At 38.8% G+C, this 12,451-nt stretch overlaps 1 protein-coding gene across 1 annotated transcript in view; it reads right to left on the bottom strand.

Moving 5' to 3' along the window:
• Positions 1-557: 557 nt before the first annotated feature.
• Positions 558-12,451, bottom strand: part of LOC143861405 (uncharacterized) — a 30,268-nt gene continuing 18,374 nt past the window's right edge. The window contains exons 2-7 of the mRNA XM_077372330.1: positions 9,810-10,901; positions 9,596-9,702; positions 7,747-9,456; positions 6,215-7,656; positions 5,679-6,121; positions 558-823 (exon numbers count right to left, since the gene is read on the bottom strand). Coding sequence (XP_077228445.1) covers positions 558-823; positions 5,679-6,121; positions 6,215-7,656; positions 7,747-9,456; positions 9,596-9,702; positions 9,810-10,901 — 5,060 coding nt within the window. The remainder of the gene's footprint in view (positions 824-5,678; positions 6,122-6,214; positions 7,657-7,746; positions 9,457-9,595; positions 9,703-9,809; positions 10,902-12,451) is intronic.

Genomic DNA, 12,451 nt, shown 5'->3' with positions numbered 1-12,451 from the left:
GTTTCTTATTTTAGAAACTTTATAAAACATCCATCTTTTAGACTTACTAAACCCTAGAGCTGATGTCAAGGAGCTTTTATCCAAGTTTTGAGATGAGGATTAGATGGTATTGAATCTTAGATTTAGTTGATGAATGATGGAGATTGAATAAATAGAAAGTTTCATATTTTAGAAACTTTATAAAACATCAATCTTTTAGACATAGGAAACTCTCGAGATTGTGTTAAGGAGCTTTTAGCCAAATTTTGAGATGAGGATGAGACAGTATTGAATCTTAGATTTAGTTGATAAAAGATGAAGATGAAAAAACAAAAAGTTTTCTACTGTAGAAACTCTCGAGATTTTGTTAAGGAAAACCAACAAGCCGAGGCTTCAAAACTCAAGGAGAAAGACAAAGGAAAATACATTGCCTTCACCGCCAAATCATCATCTTCTTCCTCAAGTTCCGATAGCGATGAATTGGAAGCTTTCAAGAAGTTTAAGAAGATTTGGAAGAAGAATGGAAGAAAAGATAAGAAGAAAAAGGAGGAAAAGAAGGAGGAGGACCCAAAAAAATGCTATGAATGTGGCAAATCTGGACACATAAAACCGGAATGCCCTCTCCTCAAGAACAAGAAGAAGAAATATGGGAAGAAGTTTAGAGCACACGTGGCAAATTGGGATTGGCTTAGTGATAGCACTAGTTCATCATCAAGTAAGAGCTCTAAGGAAGAAAAATCAAACTTCTGTATCTCGGCCCATGTTGAACCTACCGTATGTCCAATGGCCAACATCGAAGCAGATAAAAATGAGGTATGCTCCCATCCATCTTCTAGTTCAAGTTCTAATGATAATGAAATGACTTATAATGAAGTTTGTGAAACCTTGGATTTGCAAATGTCAAAAAATAAATCTTTAAAGAAAAATCTTTCTCATGTTAAAAAAGAAGTTGAATCTTTAAATCAAAACTTTTCTTCTAAGTTTCAAGCCCAAGCCAAAATGGAAGGACATTTAAAGTTTAAAAATGAGAACCTTAAGGGTCACTTGAGTGAACTTGAGACTCATGTTTTGAGCTTTCAAAACATGGCAAGTTCATCCAAGTCTTTTGAAGATGAAAGATTTGAGTTTTCAAACTATTTAAATCATCTTCAAAATGAAAATGAGAGGCTAAGGATGTGTCTATATGGTTTTATGAATGGAGACAAAATTATAGACATAATCCTTAGAAAGGCTAGTGTAAGATCTAGAAGTGTATATCATAATGTAACTTGCCTAGCTAACCCCTCAATTCGATGCTATTATTGCGGCCTTCATGGGCATTATCAATTCCAATGTGCATCAAAATTGAGTAGGGATAGCAATGGGACCAAAATTTCTTGGGTTCCCAAAGCCCCCAACTTAATTTCATTTTGAAATTAGTTTAGTATTAGGGGCTTGTGCTAAATCTTGAATATCCATTGCATTTAATGATATAAAGCCCAAAGGTTCAAATGTATTCTTGGTTATTTGCTTACCTTGGCAGGTTTTATTTTATAAAAAAAAAATCTCTCTTGTTTTGAGTGTTTGTCTTTGATAGGAAGAGTTATTTTCATAAAAAGGGAGAGATTTAAACTTAGTTTGTATATTTTTTTCAATCCCTCATTTATTATATTTGTCAATTAAATAGGGCGAGTTATATGTGCGCATGTTTTCCTTGATTTAGGGGGAGTTTCCATATTGCATATCTTTTCCCTTGTTATTGTCTCTTGCCCCATCTTTTTGTTGATGCCATAGGAGGAGAGAAATGTATGTGCTTATTAGCAAATCTCTTGTGAATGTCACAATAAAAAAGGGGTTGAATGTAAACCCAATGGTTCCATCCTTGGCATTACCTTCTTGTTTTGATGATTCCATACACAAGTGATTTTATATCACTAATGTGCTTTTGATTGTCTAAGTTGTAGATCTCATTAGTGTACAATCAAGGAAGCTTGGATCAAGGCATTGAAACTAAATTGGAATGCATTTGGAGTGCCAAAGCTAGGATGATCCAAGAAGCTTCGTGGACTTGAAGCCTTGAAGACCAAGAGAAGATTGTAGTGCTTTTCAAGTCAATAGAGTTTGTACTCCTCTCCTTGTTTTTAGAGATGTCAAAGGCATTAAACATAGGAAAAAATGTATTTAAAATTGTATTTGAAAATGTAGGATTAAGTCCCAAAGTCCATGGCCCAAAAGTTTTTAAAGTAAAATAGGAATTTCATACAGGGCCGGTCGACCGGGCGACCGCGAGATGGAACCTGAAATTCTAGGCATCTCGAAACTTATCGGGCCGGTCGACCGAGGTAGTCCAGGCCGACCGCGGATGTGTTACGGTTTCATACAGAAACAATCCAGCATGGTTAGGGCGGACGACCGCAAAGGGTCGGTCGACTGCGTAAAGGTTTTGAGCTGAATTTTTTGAGCGAACAAGTAGTCCTCGCCGGACGACCGCCACTGGGTCGTTCGACCGCGACGATAGAGAATTTGAAAATTAAAAAGGCGCCCGATAAGGGCGAGCGACCGCTGTGGCCCGATCGACCGCCGCGGCCTGGCAAAAGAGCCGTTGGGGCTTTTTCTCGTTAACTTTTTAACTCCGTTTTTTACAGTTTTACCCCCAAACGGTCATATTTTCAAATGTGCTATATATACACTATCTAAACCTTTCTAAACCATCTTTGAACATTATTTTGAACATTCTAAAGAACAAACCAAAGTGTTCTTAGTGCCTCTCTTATCTCTAACCAAGGAAGTAGATTAGGCTTAAATTTGTATATCTACATCCATCCTTTGTCACCCTTGTAAAGGGATTTTTAGTTTTGTTTCTTTGAAGAACATTGTATTTTTGGCGAGGGCGAAGAGATGCGTAGCCATCTCAAGAGCGAGTGTTGGAGACGCAGAGCTTTCTCCGGTTCATGCTGAGTCTTGCGAGGTGGAGCCGAACCATTGTAATTTGGTTGATTCCCCGCCATTAAGGGAATCCATAGTGAAAGCACCAAGAGATGGTGGAGTGGTGTAGGTCCTCGAGTGACCGAACCACTATAAATCTCGGGTGCACACTCTCTATTTCTCTCACTCTCTTTATTTTGTGATTGTGCATTTGTGGTTTATTTTCATTTGTGTTTAATGTTTTAAATTGCCATTTAGTTTTTCATTTCCACAATATTTTTGGCAAAGTTTTTTTTTAAAAAAACCCAATTCCCCCCCCCCTCTTGGGTTGCCATCACCCCTGGAAAATCAGTATTAAATCTTAGATTCAGTTGCTGAAGGATGTAGATTGCAAAATAAAAAGTTTCTTATTTTAGAAACTGTAAAAAACATCAATCTTTTACACTTAGGAAACCTTAGAGATGGTGACAAAGAGCTTTTAGCCAAGTATTGAGATTTGGATTAGATGGTAATGAATCTTTGATTTAGTTGATGAATGATGGAGATTGAAGAAATAGAAAGTTTCTTATTTTAGAAACTTTTAAAAGAACCATCTTTTAGACATAAGAAACCCTCAAGATTGTGTTAAGGAGCTTTTAGCCAAATTTTCAGATGGGGATGAGATAGTATTGAATCTTAGATTTAGTTGATAAAGGATGAAGATTGAAGAAATAAAAGGTTTTCTATTTTAAAAACTTTATATAACATCAATCTTTTAGACAAAGGAGACCGTAGAGACGGTGTGAATGAGCTTTTAGCCTTGTTTTGAGATTAGGATGAGATGGTATTGAATCTTTGATTTAGTTGATGAAAGACCATCTTTTATGGTATAGAAAGCCTAAAGATGATGTCAACCAGCTTTTTGCCAAGTTTTGGGATGAGAATGAGAGGGTATTGAATCTTAGATTTAGTTGATGAAAGATGGAGATTGAAAAAAATAGAAAGTTTCTTACTTTAGAAACTTTATAAAACATCCTTCTTTTAGACATAGGAAACCCTAGAGATGGTGTTAATGAGCTTTCGGCTAAGTTTTGAGTTGAGAATGAGAGGGTATTAAATCTTAGATTTAGTTGCTGAATGATGAAGATTGAAAAATAAAAAGTTTCTTATTATAGAAACTTTATAAAACATCAGTCCTTTTTTTTTTTTGGTAGGTAAGCTGGGGTTGAGGCGGACCCCGACCAGATATATTGATAAAGAAAAAGATTACATACGAGCATATTCTTCTCCAGACGCATCGGAGAGAATTACATCATTTAAGGAGGGGGACCTGAAATTGGGGAGAATCGAGACACCCTTACAATGGTAATCAAATTTGGAGAGTATATCAGCAGCTTTGTTTGCTTCTCTCCATGAGTGAGACATATTCCAAGAGTCAAAATGCTTTAGGACCGTGATGATTGAGTCGAGTGTCCCTAACTTCCTCCACGGGCAATTTTGTGAAAATCCGATGTTGGGGGGTCCCAAGTTATACTAGATTGGCAACTCAATGAGGAGGGAGAATATGGTTGTTTAAGAAATAGAATCTACCAATTTTAAACTTTTAAACCGATTTTAAGATTAAGAGATCAAGAATCAATATTCAAGCATACAAGTTAAATCTAATGGTGCAATGCAAATAAAAGAGCAAAGAGATAGAAAGAGTGCACCCGAGATTTAAAGTGGTTCGGTCCTCAAATCTGAGGCTTACTCCACTCCACCAACCAAACCCGTTGATGGCTTCACTATTTGATCTTCTTAACCTTGGCGAAGATCGAATGCCAATTACAATAGCTTTAACTTTGGTGGCTATCCTCACCCCAATAGCTTTAACCTTGGTGGCTATCCTCACCACGGAGAATGGGCTTCGCTTCTCCAAATACTCGCCCGAATACAACACTCGAAGGTTGAAAGAAAGAAATGAAAAATCCCTCACAAGGGTTACAAAATGGATGTACAAATTTGAGCCTATGATCCAAATCCTAAAGATGGTGATGAGAGGCACAATTGAAGTTTGATTCACTCTTGGATATTCAAATGAAGTTTTAGAGTGTTAGGATTGATGGTTTGTATGTTTAGAAAACCCATATTTATAGGAAAACCAAAATATGACCGTTCAATGGCATTGAGGTAATTCCAGCAAAATTCCAAACGGCTCTTTTTCAGACCGTTGGAGTGTTCTCGGAGTTCCGAGAATTCTCGGAGTTCCGAGAATAAATGTCGGAGTTCCGAGAATACACACAGAAGTTGGAAAATGATCTACTGGACCATTTCTCGGAGTTCCGAGAATAATTCTCGGAGTTCCGAGAAAAACTCTCGGAGTTCCGAGAAGCCTATGCAGAGCAGATTTTCAATTCTGTTTTGGGCTTCCAATTCTCAACCATGATGGGATTGCTATAAGGGTTCCAAGGTGTTGGAACTCCACAAATACAATCACTTGTTTATTTAGGGTGTGTGAGATTAACTTAATTATGCCTCTAAAAGCCTAATCTAGGTTTGGATCAAATACATTCTAAAAGACAAAAAATGGTCTTCAATATGAATTTCTTCATGTCTTCAAGTCTTCATGACTTCTTGCTTGATGACTTTGGCCTTCCAATTGGTGGTCCAATGTGAGCTTCTTGGCCTTCAATCCAAGCATCCTTGATCTTACTTTATCATAATCTACAACTTAGACATTCAAACACATTAGTGATAAAAGATCACTTGTGTATTGGAATCATCAAAACAAGATGGGAATGCCAAGGTGAAAACCATTGGGCTTACATTTTGAATACCTTTGATGACACGCACAGCATGAACAGAGTCAGATTCGATCCAAATGTGTTTAGATTTGAGCTTCTTGGCAAGGATTACTCCATGAAGAACGGCCTCAATTTCTAGCTCATGAATGGCAGCAGGCGAGACGCAAAGAGAGTAACATCCAAGGGAATCACCAACACTGTTTCGGATAAGGCCCCCAACAGATCCTCCATCAGAGGAAAGGGACGCATCACAATTCAGCTTCTGATGGGATCCATACGGCGGTATCCATCTACAAAATTTGGTGGGCTTGTCTTTCTGAAATAGAGGGAGATTAAAATTCGAGGCGATCTTGATCGCAAGATCGCTCAAATTATCTTGAGGCTTGAGGTGCAAAACTCTGATGCGTGTGGACAGAAGAATGCTACTGAGTATATCTTGTTTGTGAGAAGACTTACCTTCAAACAGTCTTTGGTTTCTTTCAAGCCAAATGAAGTAGATGGAAGCAGAGAAAGCAATCTTTGCAGTGAGAGAAGCTTGCGAGTTTCCTTTAAATTTCTGCCGAATTCACTTCTCTTCTGCAACAAGGGAGGGGAGTTGTTTCTTTCTGTCAGAGATCTTCCAAAGAATGCAGCGCCAGACCCAGGCCGAGTAGGAACAAAAGAAGAATAGATGATCTCTCGTTTCCCGTTCAGATTTACATAGAGGACAGCGGGAATCAGTGGAGGAAGAGAGGAAATGGAGTCTGTCCTTTGTTGACAGCTTGTTTTGGATCGCTTGCCAAGAAATGAATCTGTGTCTAGGAATGCTGCCCTGGAACCAAATTGAAGAAAACCAGTCTACCTTTGGGAGGTGAGGGCGAAGAGAGTTCCAGGCACTTTTCACTGTAAAAGTCCCATCATTTGTTTCTTTCCAGATCAGCTTATCAGAGCTATTGGGGGTGAGAATTGCAGTTGAGATAATGTTCTTCAACTCTTTTAGATGAGGTTCATTTTGAATATCTGGCCAGTAACCTCTTTGGAACACTTCCATAACAGTAGCATTATTTGGGATATGGTTTATGATGGTCCCAAGGGAAGATAGAGAGCTTATGATTCCCGAAGGGAGCCATGGTTGATGCCAGAAATTAACATGAGCTCCATCTCCAATAGAATAGCAAATGGATTTTTTAAGAGATTCACGAGCTTTGAATACACTTCTCACTGCCCACGAAGGCCTGCTTGGCATTTTTATTAACCAGAAGTTTCTGTTTCTTACATATTTTCCGTGAAACCAGTGGTTCCAGGGAGTATCTCTGTTTTGCAGAAGGTTCCACACATGCTTCATTTGGAAGGTGCGATTGACATCCGCAAGTCTCCGGATACCAATACCTCCTTCAATCTTAGGGAGACAAAGTGAGCGCCAAGCAATAGGGTGATATCTGCGCTGGAGACGGCAACCAGACCATATAAAATCTCTTAAAATCTTCTCCACATAATTCAAAGTTTCAGCAGGAATGTGGAAGGCCGAGGACCAGTAAAGCTGGAAGGAGTTGAGCACTGAGTTCACCAGTTCAACCCTGCCAGCCCGAGATAGAAATTTGTTGGACCAAGAGTTAATCTTTTTCCTGACTCTCTCAGTGAGGGGCTTGCAATCCGCAGAAGTAAGTCTTGATGTAACAAGAGGAAGACCCAAGTATCTAATTGGAAGAGACCCTTCCTCCATATTTAAAATTCTGGTAATCTCCCTTTTTTGCTCATCAGAAATACCAGTGAAGAAACATTCTAATTTAGAAAGGTTTACGTCCAGGCCCGAGCAGGATTTGAATTTTTTGGTACAAGAGAGTAAACCTCTGGCAGCGGCGGCTGAGGCCTCGACAAAGAACATTACATCATCTGCAAAAAATAGGTGAGTAATAGAGATATCTACTTTTTTAAAAGGAGTGGGGAGGTTTCCTTCAGCAACTTCAGTAAAAATGATGCAGGAGAGCATCTCCATAACGAAACAGAATAGCAGGGGAGATAGGGGGTCTCCCTGCCGGAGACCATTAGAGGATCAGAAAAAGCCTCTAGGGGAGCCGTTTAAGAGGACAGAGAAGGAAGGCGTAGATATACACTGATATACCCATCGGCACCAAATGTCGTTGAAACCAATTCGGGCCATGAATTCAATGAGGGAATCCCATCTTACACTATCGAAGGCCTTTCTAAGGTCCATCTTAACACACATGGCTTTGAGGTTTGATTTCTTGTGAAAGTTATGGCAAAGGTCATGAGAAAGGAGGATATTGTCTTGAATGAGTCTTCCTTTGACGAAAGCAGATTGGGTTGGGCTAATGATTCTGTCCATTAAAGGTTTTAATCGGTTAGCTAACAGCTTTGTGATTGTTTTATAGAGGAAATTACATAAAGAGATGGGACGAAACTTTTCATGGGAGGAGGCATCAGGGCTTTTGGGGATCAAGGCAATGAAAGTGGTGTTTACCTCAGGGAGAAGCTTTCCTGATTTGAAAAAATGCTGTATAGCTCTTTCAGTGTCTTTGCCTATAAGGTACCAAATTTTTTTGAAGAACTCACCATTGAAACCATCGGGGCCCGGAGCCTTGTTACCATTCTGAGAGAAGACAGCAGCCTTAATTTCTTCGGAGGAAAATGGTTTAGAGAGATGAGAGGACTCTTCTGAGCTTAACTTGTATCTTGGATTGGGAATTTGGTCATTTGGAGTGACACTATTGGTTTGGGAGTTCAGCAGAGACTGGAAGAATTCCACCAATATATCAAAAATTTTGCTTTGGTCAGTAGTGATCTCCCCATCAACATCTTGCAGCCCTTGAATAGAATTCTGATTTCGCCTTGATTTGAGAGCAGAATGAAAGAATTTAGTGTTGGAATCACCCAGATTTAACCACTGGATTCTCGATTTTTGTCTGTATAGAGCCTCCTCCTTTTGGGCTATTGCAGAGTAGTTCAGCTTGGCTAGATTAGCCTCCATTCTGAGATTTGTATTCGCGGGATTTGTCGCCAGAGCAATTTGGGTTGTCTCTAGATTTTGTCTGAGAATAGGGGCCTCAATGTCAATGCGGCCAAAAACATTTGCATTCCACTCTTTTATGTTAAATTTAGCCTCTCTAAGCTTCTGAACCAGGATGAACATGGGATTTCCATGGACTTTCTTACTCCAAGCTCTTTCCACAATTTCAAATAAAGAGGGTTCATCGAGCCAGGCATTTATGAATTTAAAAGACTTTTTACCTTCACCGGTATGAGGCTTGAGCTGGACAACGATTGGGGAATGATCGGATAACCAGGGAGCTTTATAATCCGCAAAAGAGGAGGGAAATTCACATAACCATTCAATATTAACAAGGGCCCGATCCAAGCGCCTCCATTTAATTTCACTGTCTTGAACATTGTTGTGCCAGGAAAGGAGTTGCCCCACCGATTTTAGATCAGCAAGGGAGCACTCATCAATGCATTGATTGAAGTCATTCAAATCAGAGTGGACCGGACCAGCTCCTCCGAGTCTTTCTTCAGTGAATCTTGTTGTGTTGAAGTCCCCGATCACAATCCAAGGAGTGTCAATATTTTGAGAGAGCTCGACAAGGTCCTCCCACAGGGAATGCCTTTCATGGCCTTTGTTTCTAGCGTAAACGACAGTGAGGAGAAAATGATCTTGAGATTGGAGGTTGTGGACATCAACATGAACAAATTGGGCAGAGTCTGCAAGAATATTTACATGAAGTTGGAGAGGGTCCCAGATGATCCAAATTCTACCTCTAGCAGAATGATGGTAGTTCGTATGAACATTCCAGTTTTCATTGAGGTCTTGAATACACTGAGTAAGCATAGGTTCAAAAACTTTAGTTTCCAGAAGACAAAAAATGGGAAGATTATGAGTTTGAATTAACTTTTGGATATCCCCCCTTTTGGTATGGGAGCCAATCCCCCTAATGTTCCACGCTGCTAGGTTTGACATAAGAAAGCGAGGAGGGGGATGGGTGCATTGCAGTGGATGAGGGGTCTGCAGATTCTAAAATGGACTCAACATCCACGTCTTGGAGGAGTTCATAAGGATTAGAGACTTCAATGTTATTTATAGGAATAGATGAGGGAGGACAATAGATATGTAGATTTTTATCTTGAAGATTTGCTGGAGAAGAGGTAACTGTCTGCAGGGGGCTTCCTTACCATTGACTAGGGCTTTCTTTTCTGGTTCATGAGGGATCCCAGCGTCTTTGTTTGGGTTCATTGGGGAAACTTCCGGTGAAGGATCAGCAGAAGTAACCTGAGAGTTAGCAGCATGGGTAATGATCTTAGAGACCTGCCTCCACTCCTGTTTTTGGGGCTTTACAGCCACTTTTTTTGGGCAAGAGGAGCTCGAGTGATTGAAGGTTACACATTCTTTGCATGAAGGAGGACGCCATTCATACTCAACTTTCTGATAGGTGGTGCCAAGAGAGGTTGTAATTTCTATCTGGTCAGGGAGCTCCATTCCCGCTTCAACCTCAACACATATTCTGGCGTAGCTCAAACGAGTGGACCCGGTGGTCTGGGAGTCCATGTACAATGGGTTACCAATTTTGCGTCCAATTTTGCCCAAGCAATGAGCAGACCAAAAACGAAGATTCAGACCAGGGAATCTGATCCAAACGGGGACAGTAGATAGAGATAACTTTTCAAGCGCTAGATCAGGAGTCCATCTCCTTAGAACCAAAGGGCGACCGCCGAAGCTGTAGTTACCTCCTTCCATGATTGTTTCACAATCCTCCGAATTGTTGAACTGAAATAAGAAGAAACCGCTATGGAGATTGAACATCTGAAATTCTCCTTTCATCTTCCAAATGTTGTGTAGATGTTCTTTTAAGGAAACAAAATAAGGCCTTCTTCCTAACAGGTAACCTACCAGACAATTCTGCCATTTACGATTGTTTTCCTCAAGTTCTTCGTCCTCAAAATCAAACCCAGATTTTTCAGTAGCTTCTTCCTTGTTGAAAAACTTTAGATTGGAGATGCTCTGAATATCTTTTCTCTGAAATAGAGAACTCCAAGCATCCAAACGTTTTGGGCGGGAACTTTCAAATTCAAATTTTGAATTTTCAGCTTGGATGGGAAAGTTGCTTGGAGGACAAGGCAGCCTTGTGATCTCTGCATCTGATGTTGACTGCACTGTGGCCAAGGCAGGAAACACTGAATCAATCAAACCCTTACCAGCTACATTTTGACGGGAGCTACTTTGAGGACAAGAAAGCCTCTTGTTCTCTGCATCTGAAGTTGACTGCACTGTGGCCAGGGCATGAAACACTGGCCACCCTAGAGATGTTGTGGAAGAGCTTTTAGCCAAGTTTTGAGATGAGGATTAGAGGATATTGAATCTTAGATTTTGTTGATTAAGGATGGAGATTGAAAAAATAGAAAGTTTCTTATTTTAGAAACTTTATGAAACATCCATCTTTTAGACATAGGAAATCCTCGAGATGTTGTTCAGGAACTTTTAGCGAAGTTTTGAGATGAGGATGAGTTTGTATTGAACCTTACATTTAGTTGATAAAGGAAGGAGATTAAAAAAATAGAAAATTTCTTATTTTAGAAACTTTGTAAAAGATCCATCTTTTAGACATAGGAAACCCTCTAGATGGTGTCAATGAGCTTTTAGCCAAGTTTTGAGATGAGGATTAGATGGTATTGAATCTTAGATTTAGTTGATCAAGGATGGAGATTGAAAAAATAGAAAGTTTCTGATTTTAGTAACTTTATAAAACATCCATCTTTTAGACATAGGAAACTCTATAGATGGTGTCAAAGAGCTTTTAACCAAGTTTTGTGATGAGAATGAGAGAGTACTGAATCTTAGATTTAGTTGCTGAAGGATGGAGATTGAAAAAATAAAAAAGTTTCTTCTTTTAGAAACTTTATAAAACATCAATCTTTTGCACTTAGTAAACCATAGAGATTGTGTCAATGTGCTTTTACACAAGTTTTGAGATGAGGATTAGATGATATTGAATCTTTCATTTAGTTGATGAATGATGGAAATTCAAAAAATAAAAAAAGTTTTTTATTTTTCAAACTTTATAAAATATCCATCTTTTAGATATAGGAAACGCTTGAGATTGTGTTATGGAGCTTTTAGCCAAGTTTTGTGATGAGGAGGGGATGCGATTGAATCTTAGAATTAGTTGATGAAGGATGGATATTGAAAAAATAGGAAATTTCTTATTTTAGAACCTTTATAAAACATCCATCTTTTAGGCAAAAGAGACCCTTAGATAGTGTCAAGGCGCTTTTAGACAAGTTTTGGGATGAGGATGAGATGGTATTTAATCATAGATTTAGTTGATGAAGGACCAATTTTTATGCTATTGAAACCCTAGAGATGATGTCAAGTTGCTTTTAGCCAAGTTTTGGGAAGAGAATGAGAGAGTATTGAATCTTAGATTTAGTTGATAAATGATTGAGAGAATAAAAAATAGAAAGTTTATTATTTTAGAAACTTTATAAAATATCCATCTTTTAGACAAATGAAACCCTAGAGATGTTGTCAATGAGCTTTGAGCAAAGTTTTGAGATGAGAGTGAGAGGGTACTGAATCTTAGATTTAATTGCTGAATGATGAAGATTGAAACAATAAAAAGTTTCTTATTTTAGAAACTTTATAAAACAACAATTTTGAACACTTAGTAAACCCTAGAGATGATGTCAAATGGCTTTTAGCCATGTTTTGAGATGAGAATTAGATGGTATTGAATCTTAGATTTAGTTGATGAAGGATGGAGAATGAAAAAATAAAAAGTTTCTTATTTTAGAAAGTTCATAAATCATCAATATTTTAG

This window comes from Tasmannia lanceolata, unplaced genomic scaffold (assembly GCF_043159265.1).
Source record: "Tasmannia lanceolata isolate RefF3 unplaced genomic scaffold, GAP_Taslan_0.1 ptg000037l, whole genome shotgun sequence".
In the NCBI taxonomy this organism is placed as follows: Eukaryota; Viridiplantae; Streptophyta; class Magnoliopsida; order Canellales; family Winteraceae; genus Tasmannia; species Tasmannia lanceolata.
The sequence above is the reverse complement of the archived record's forward strand: the minus strand, read 5'-3'. Positions and strand labels throughout refer to the sequence as shown.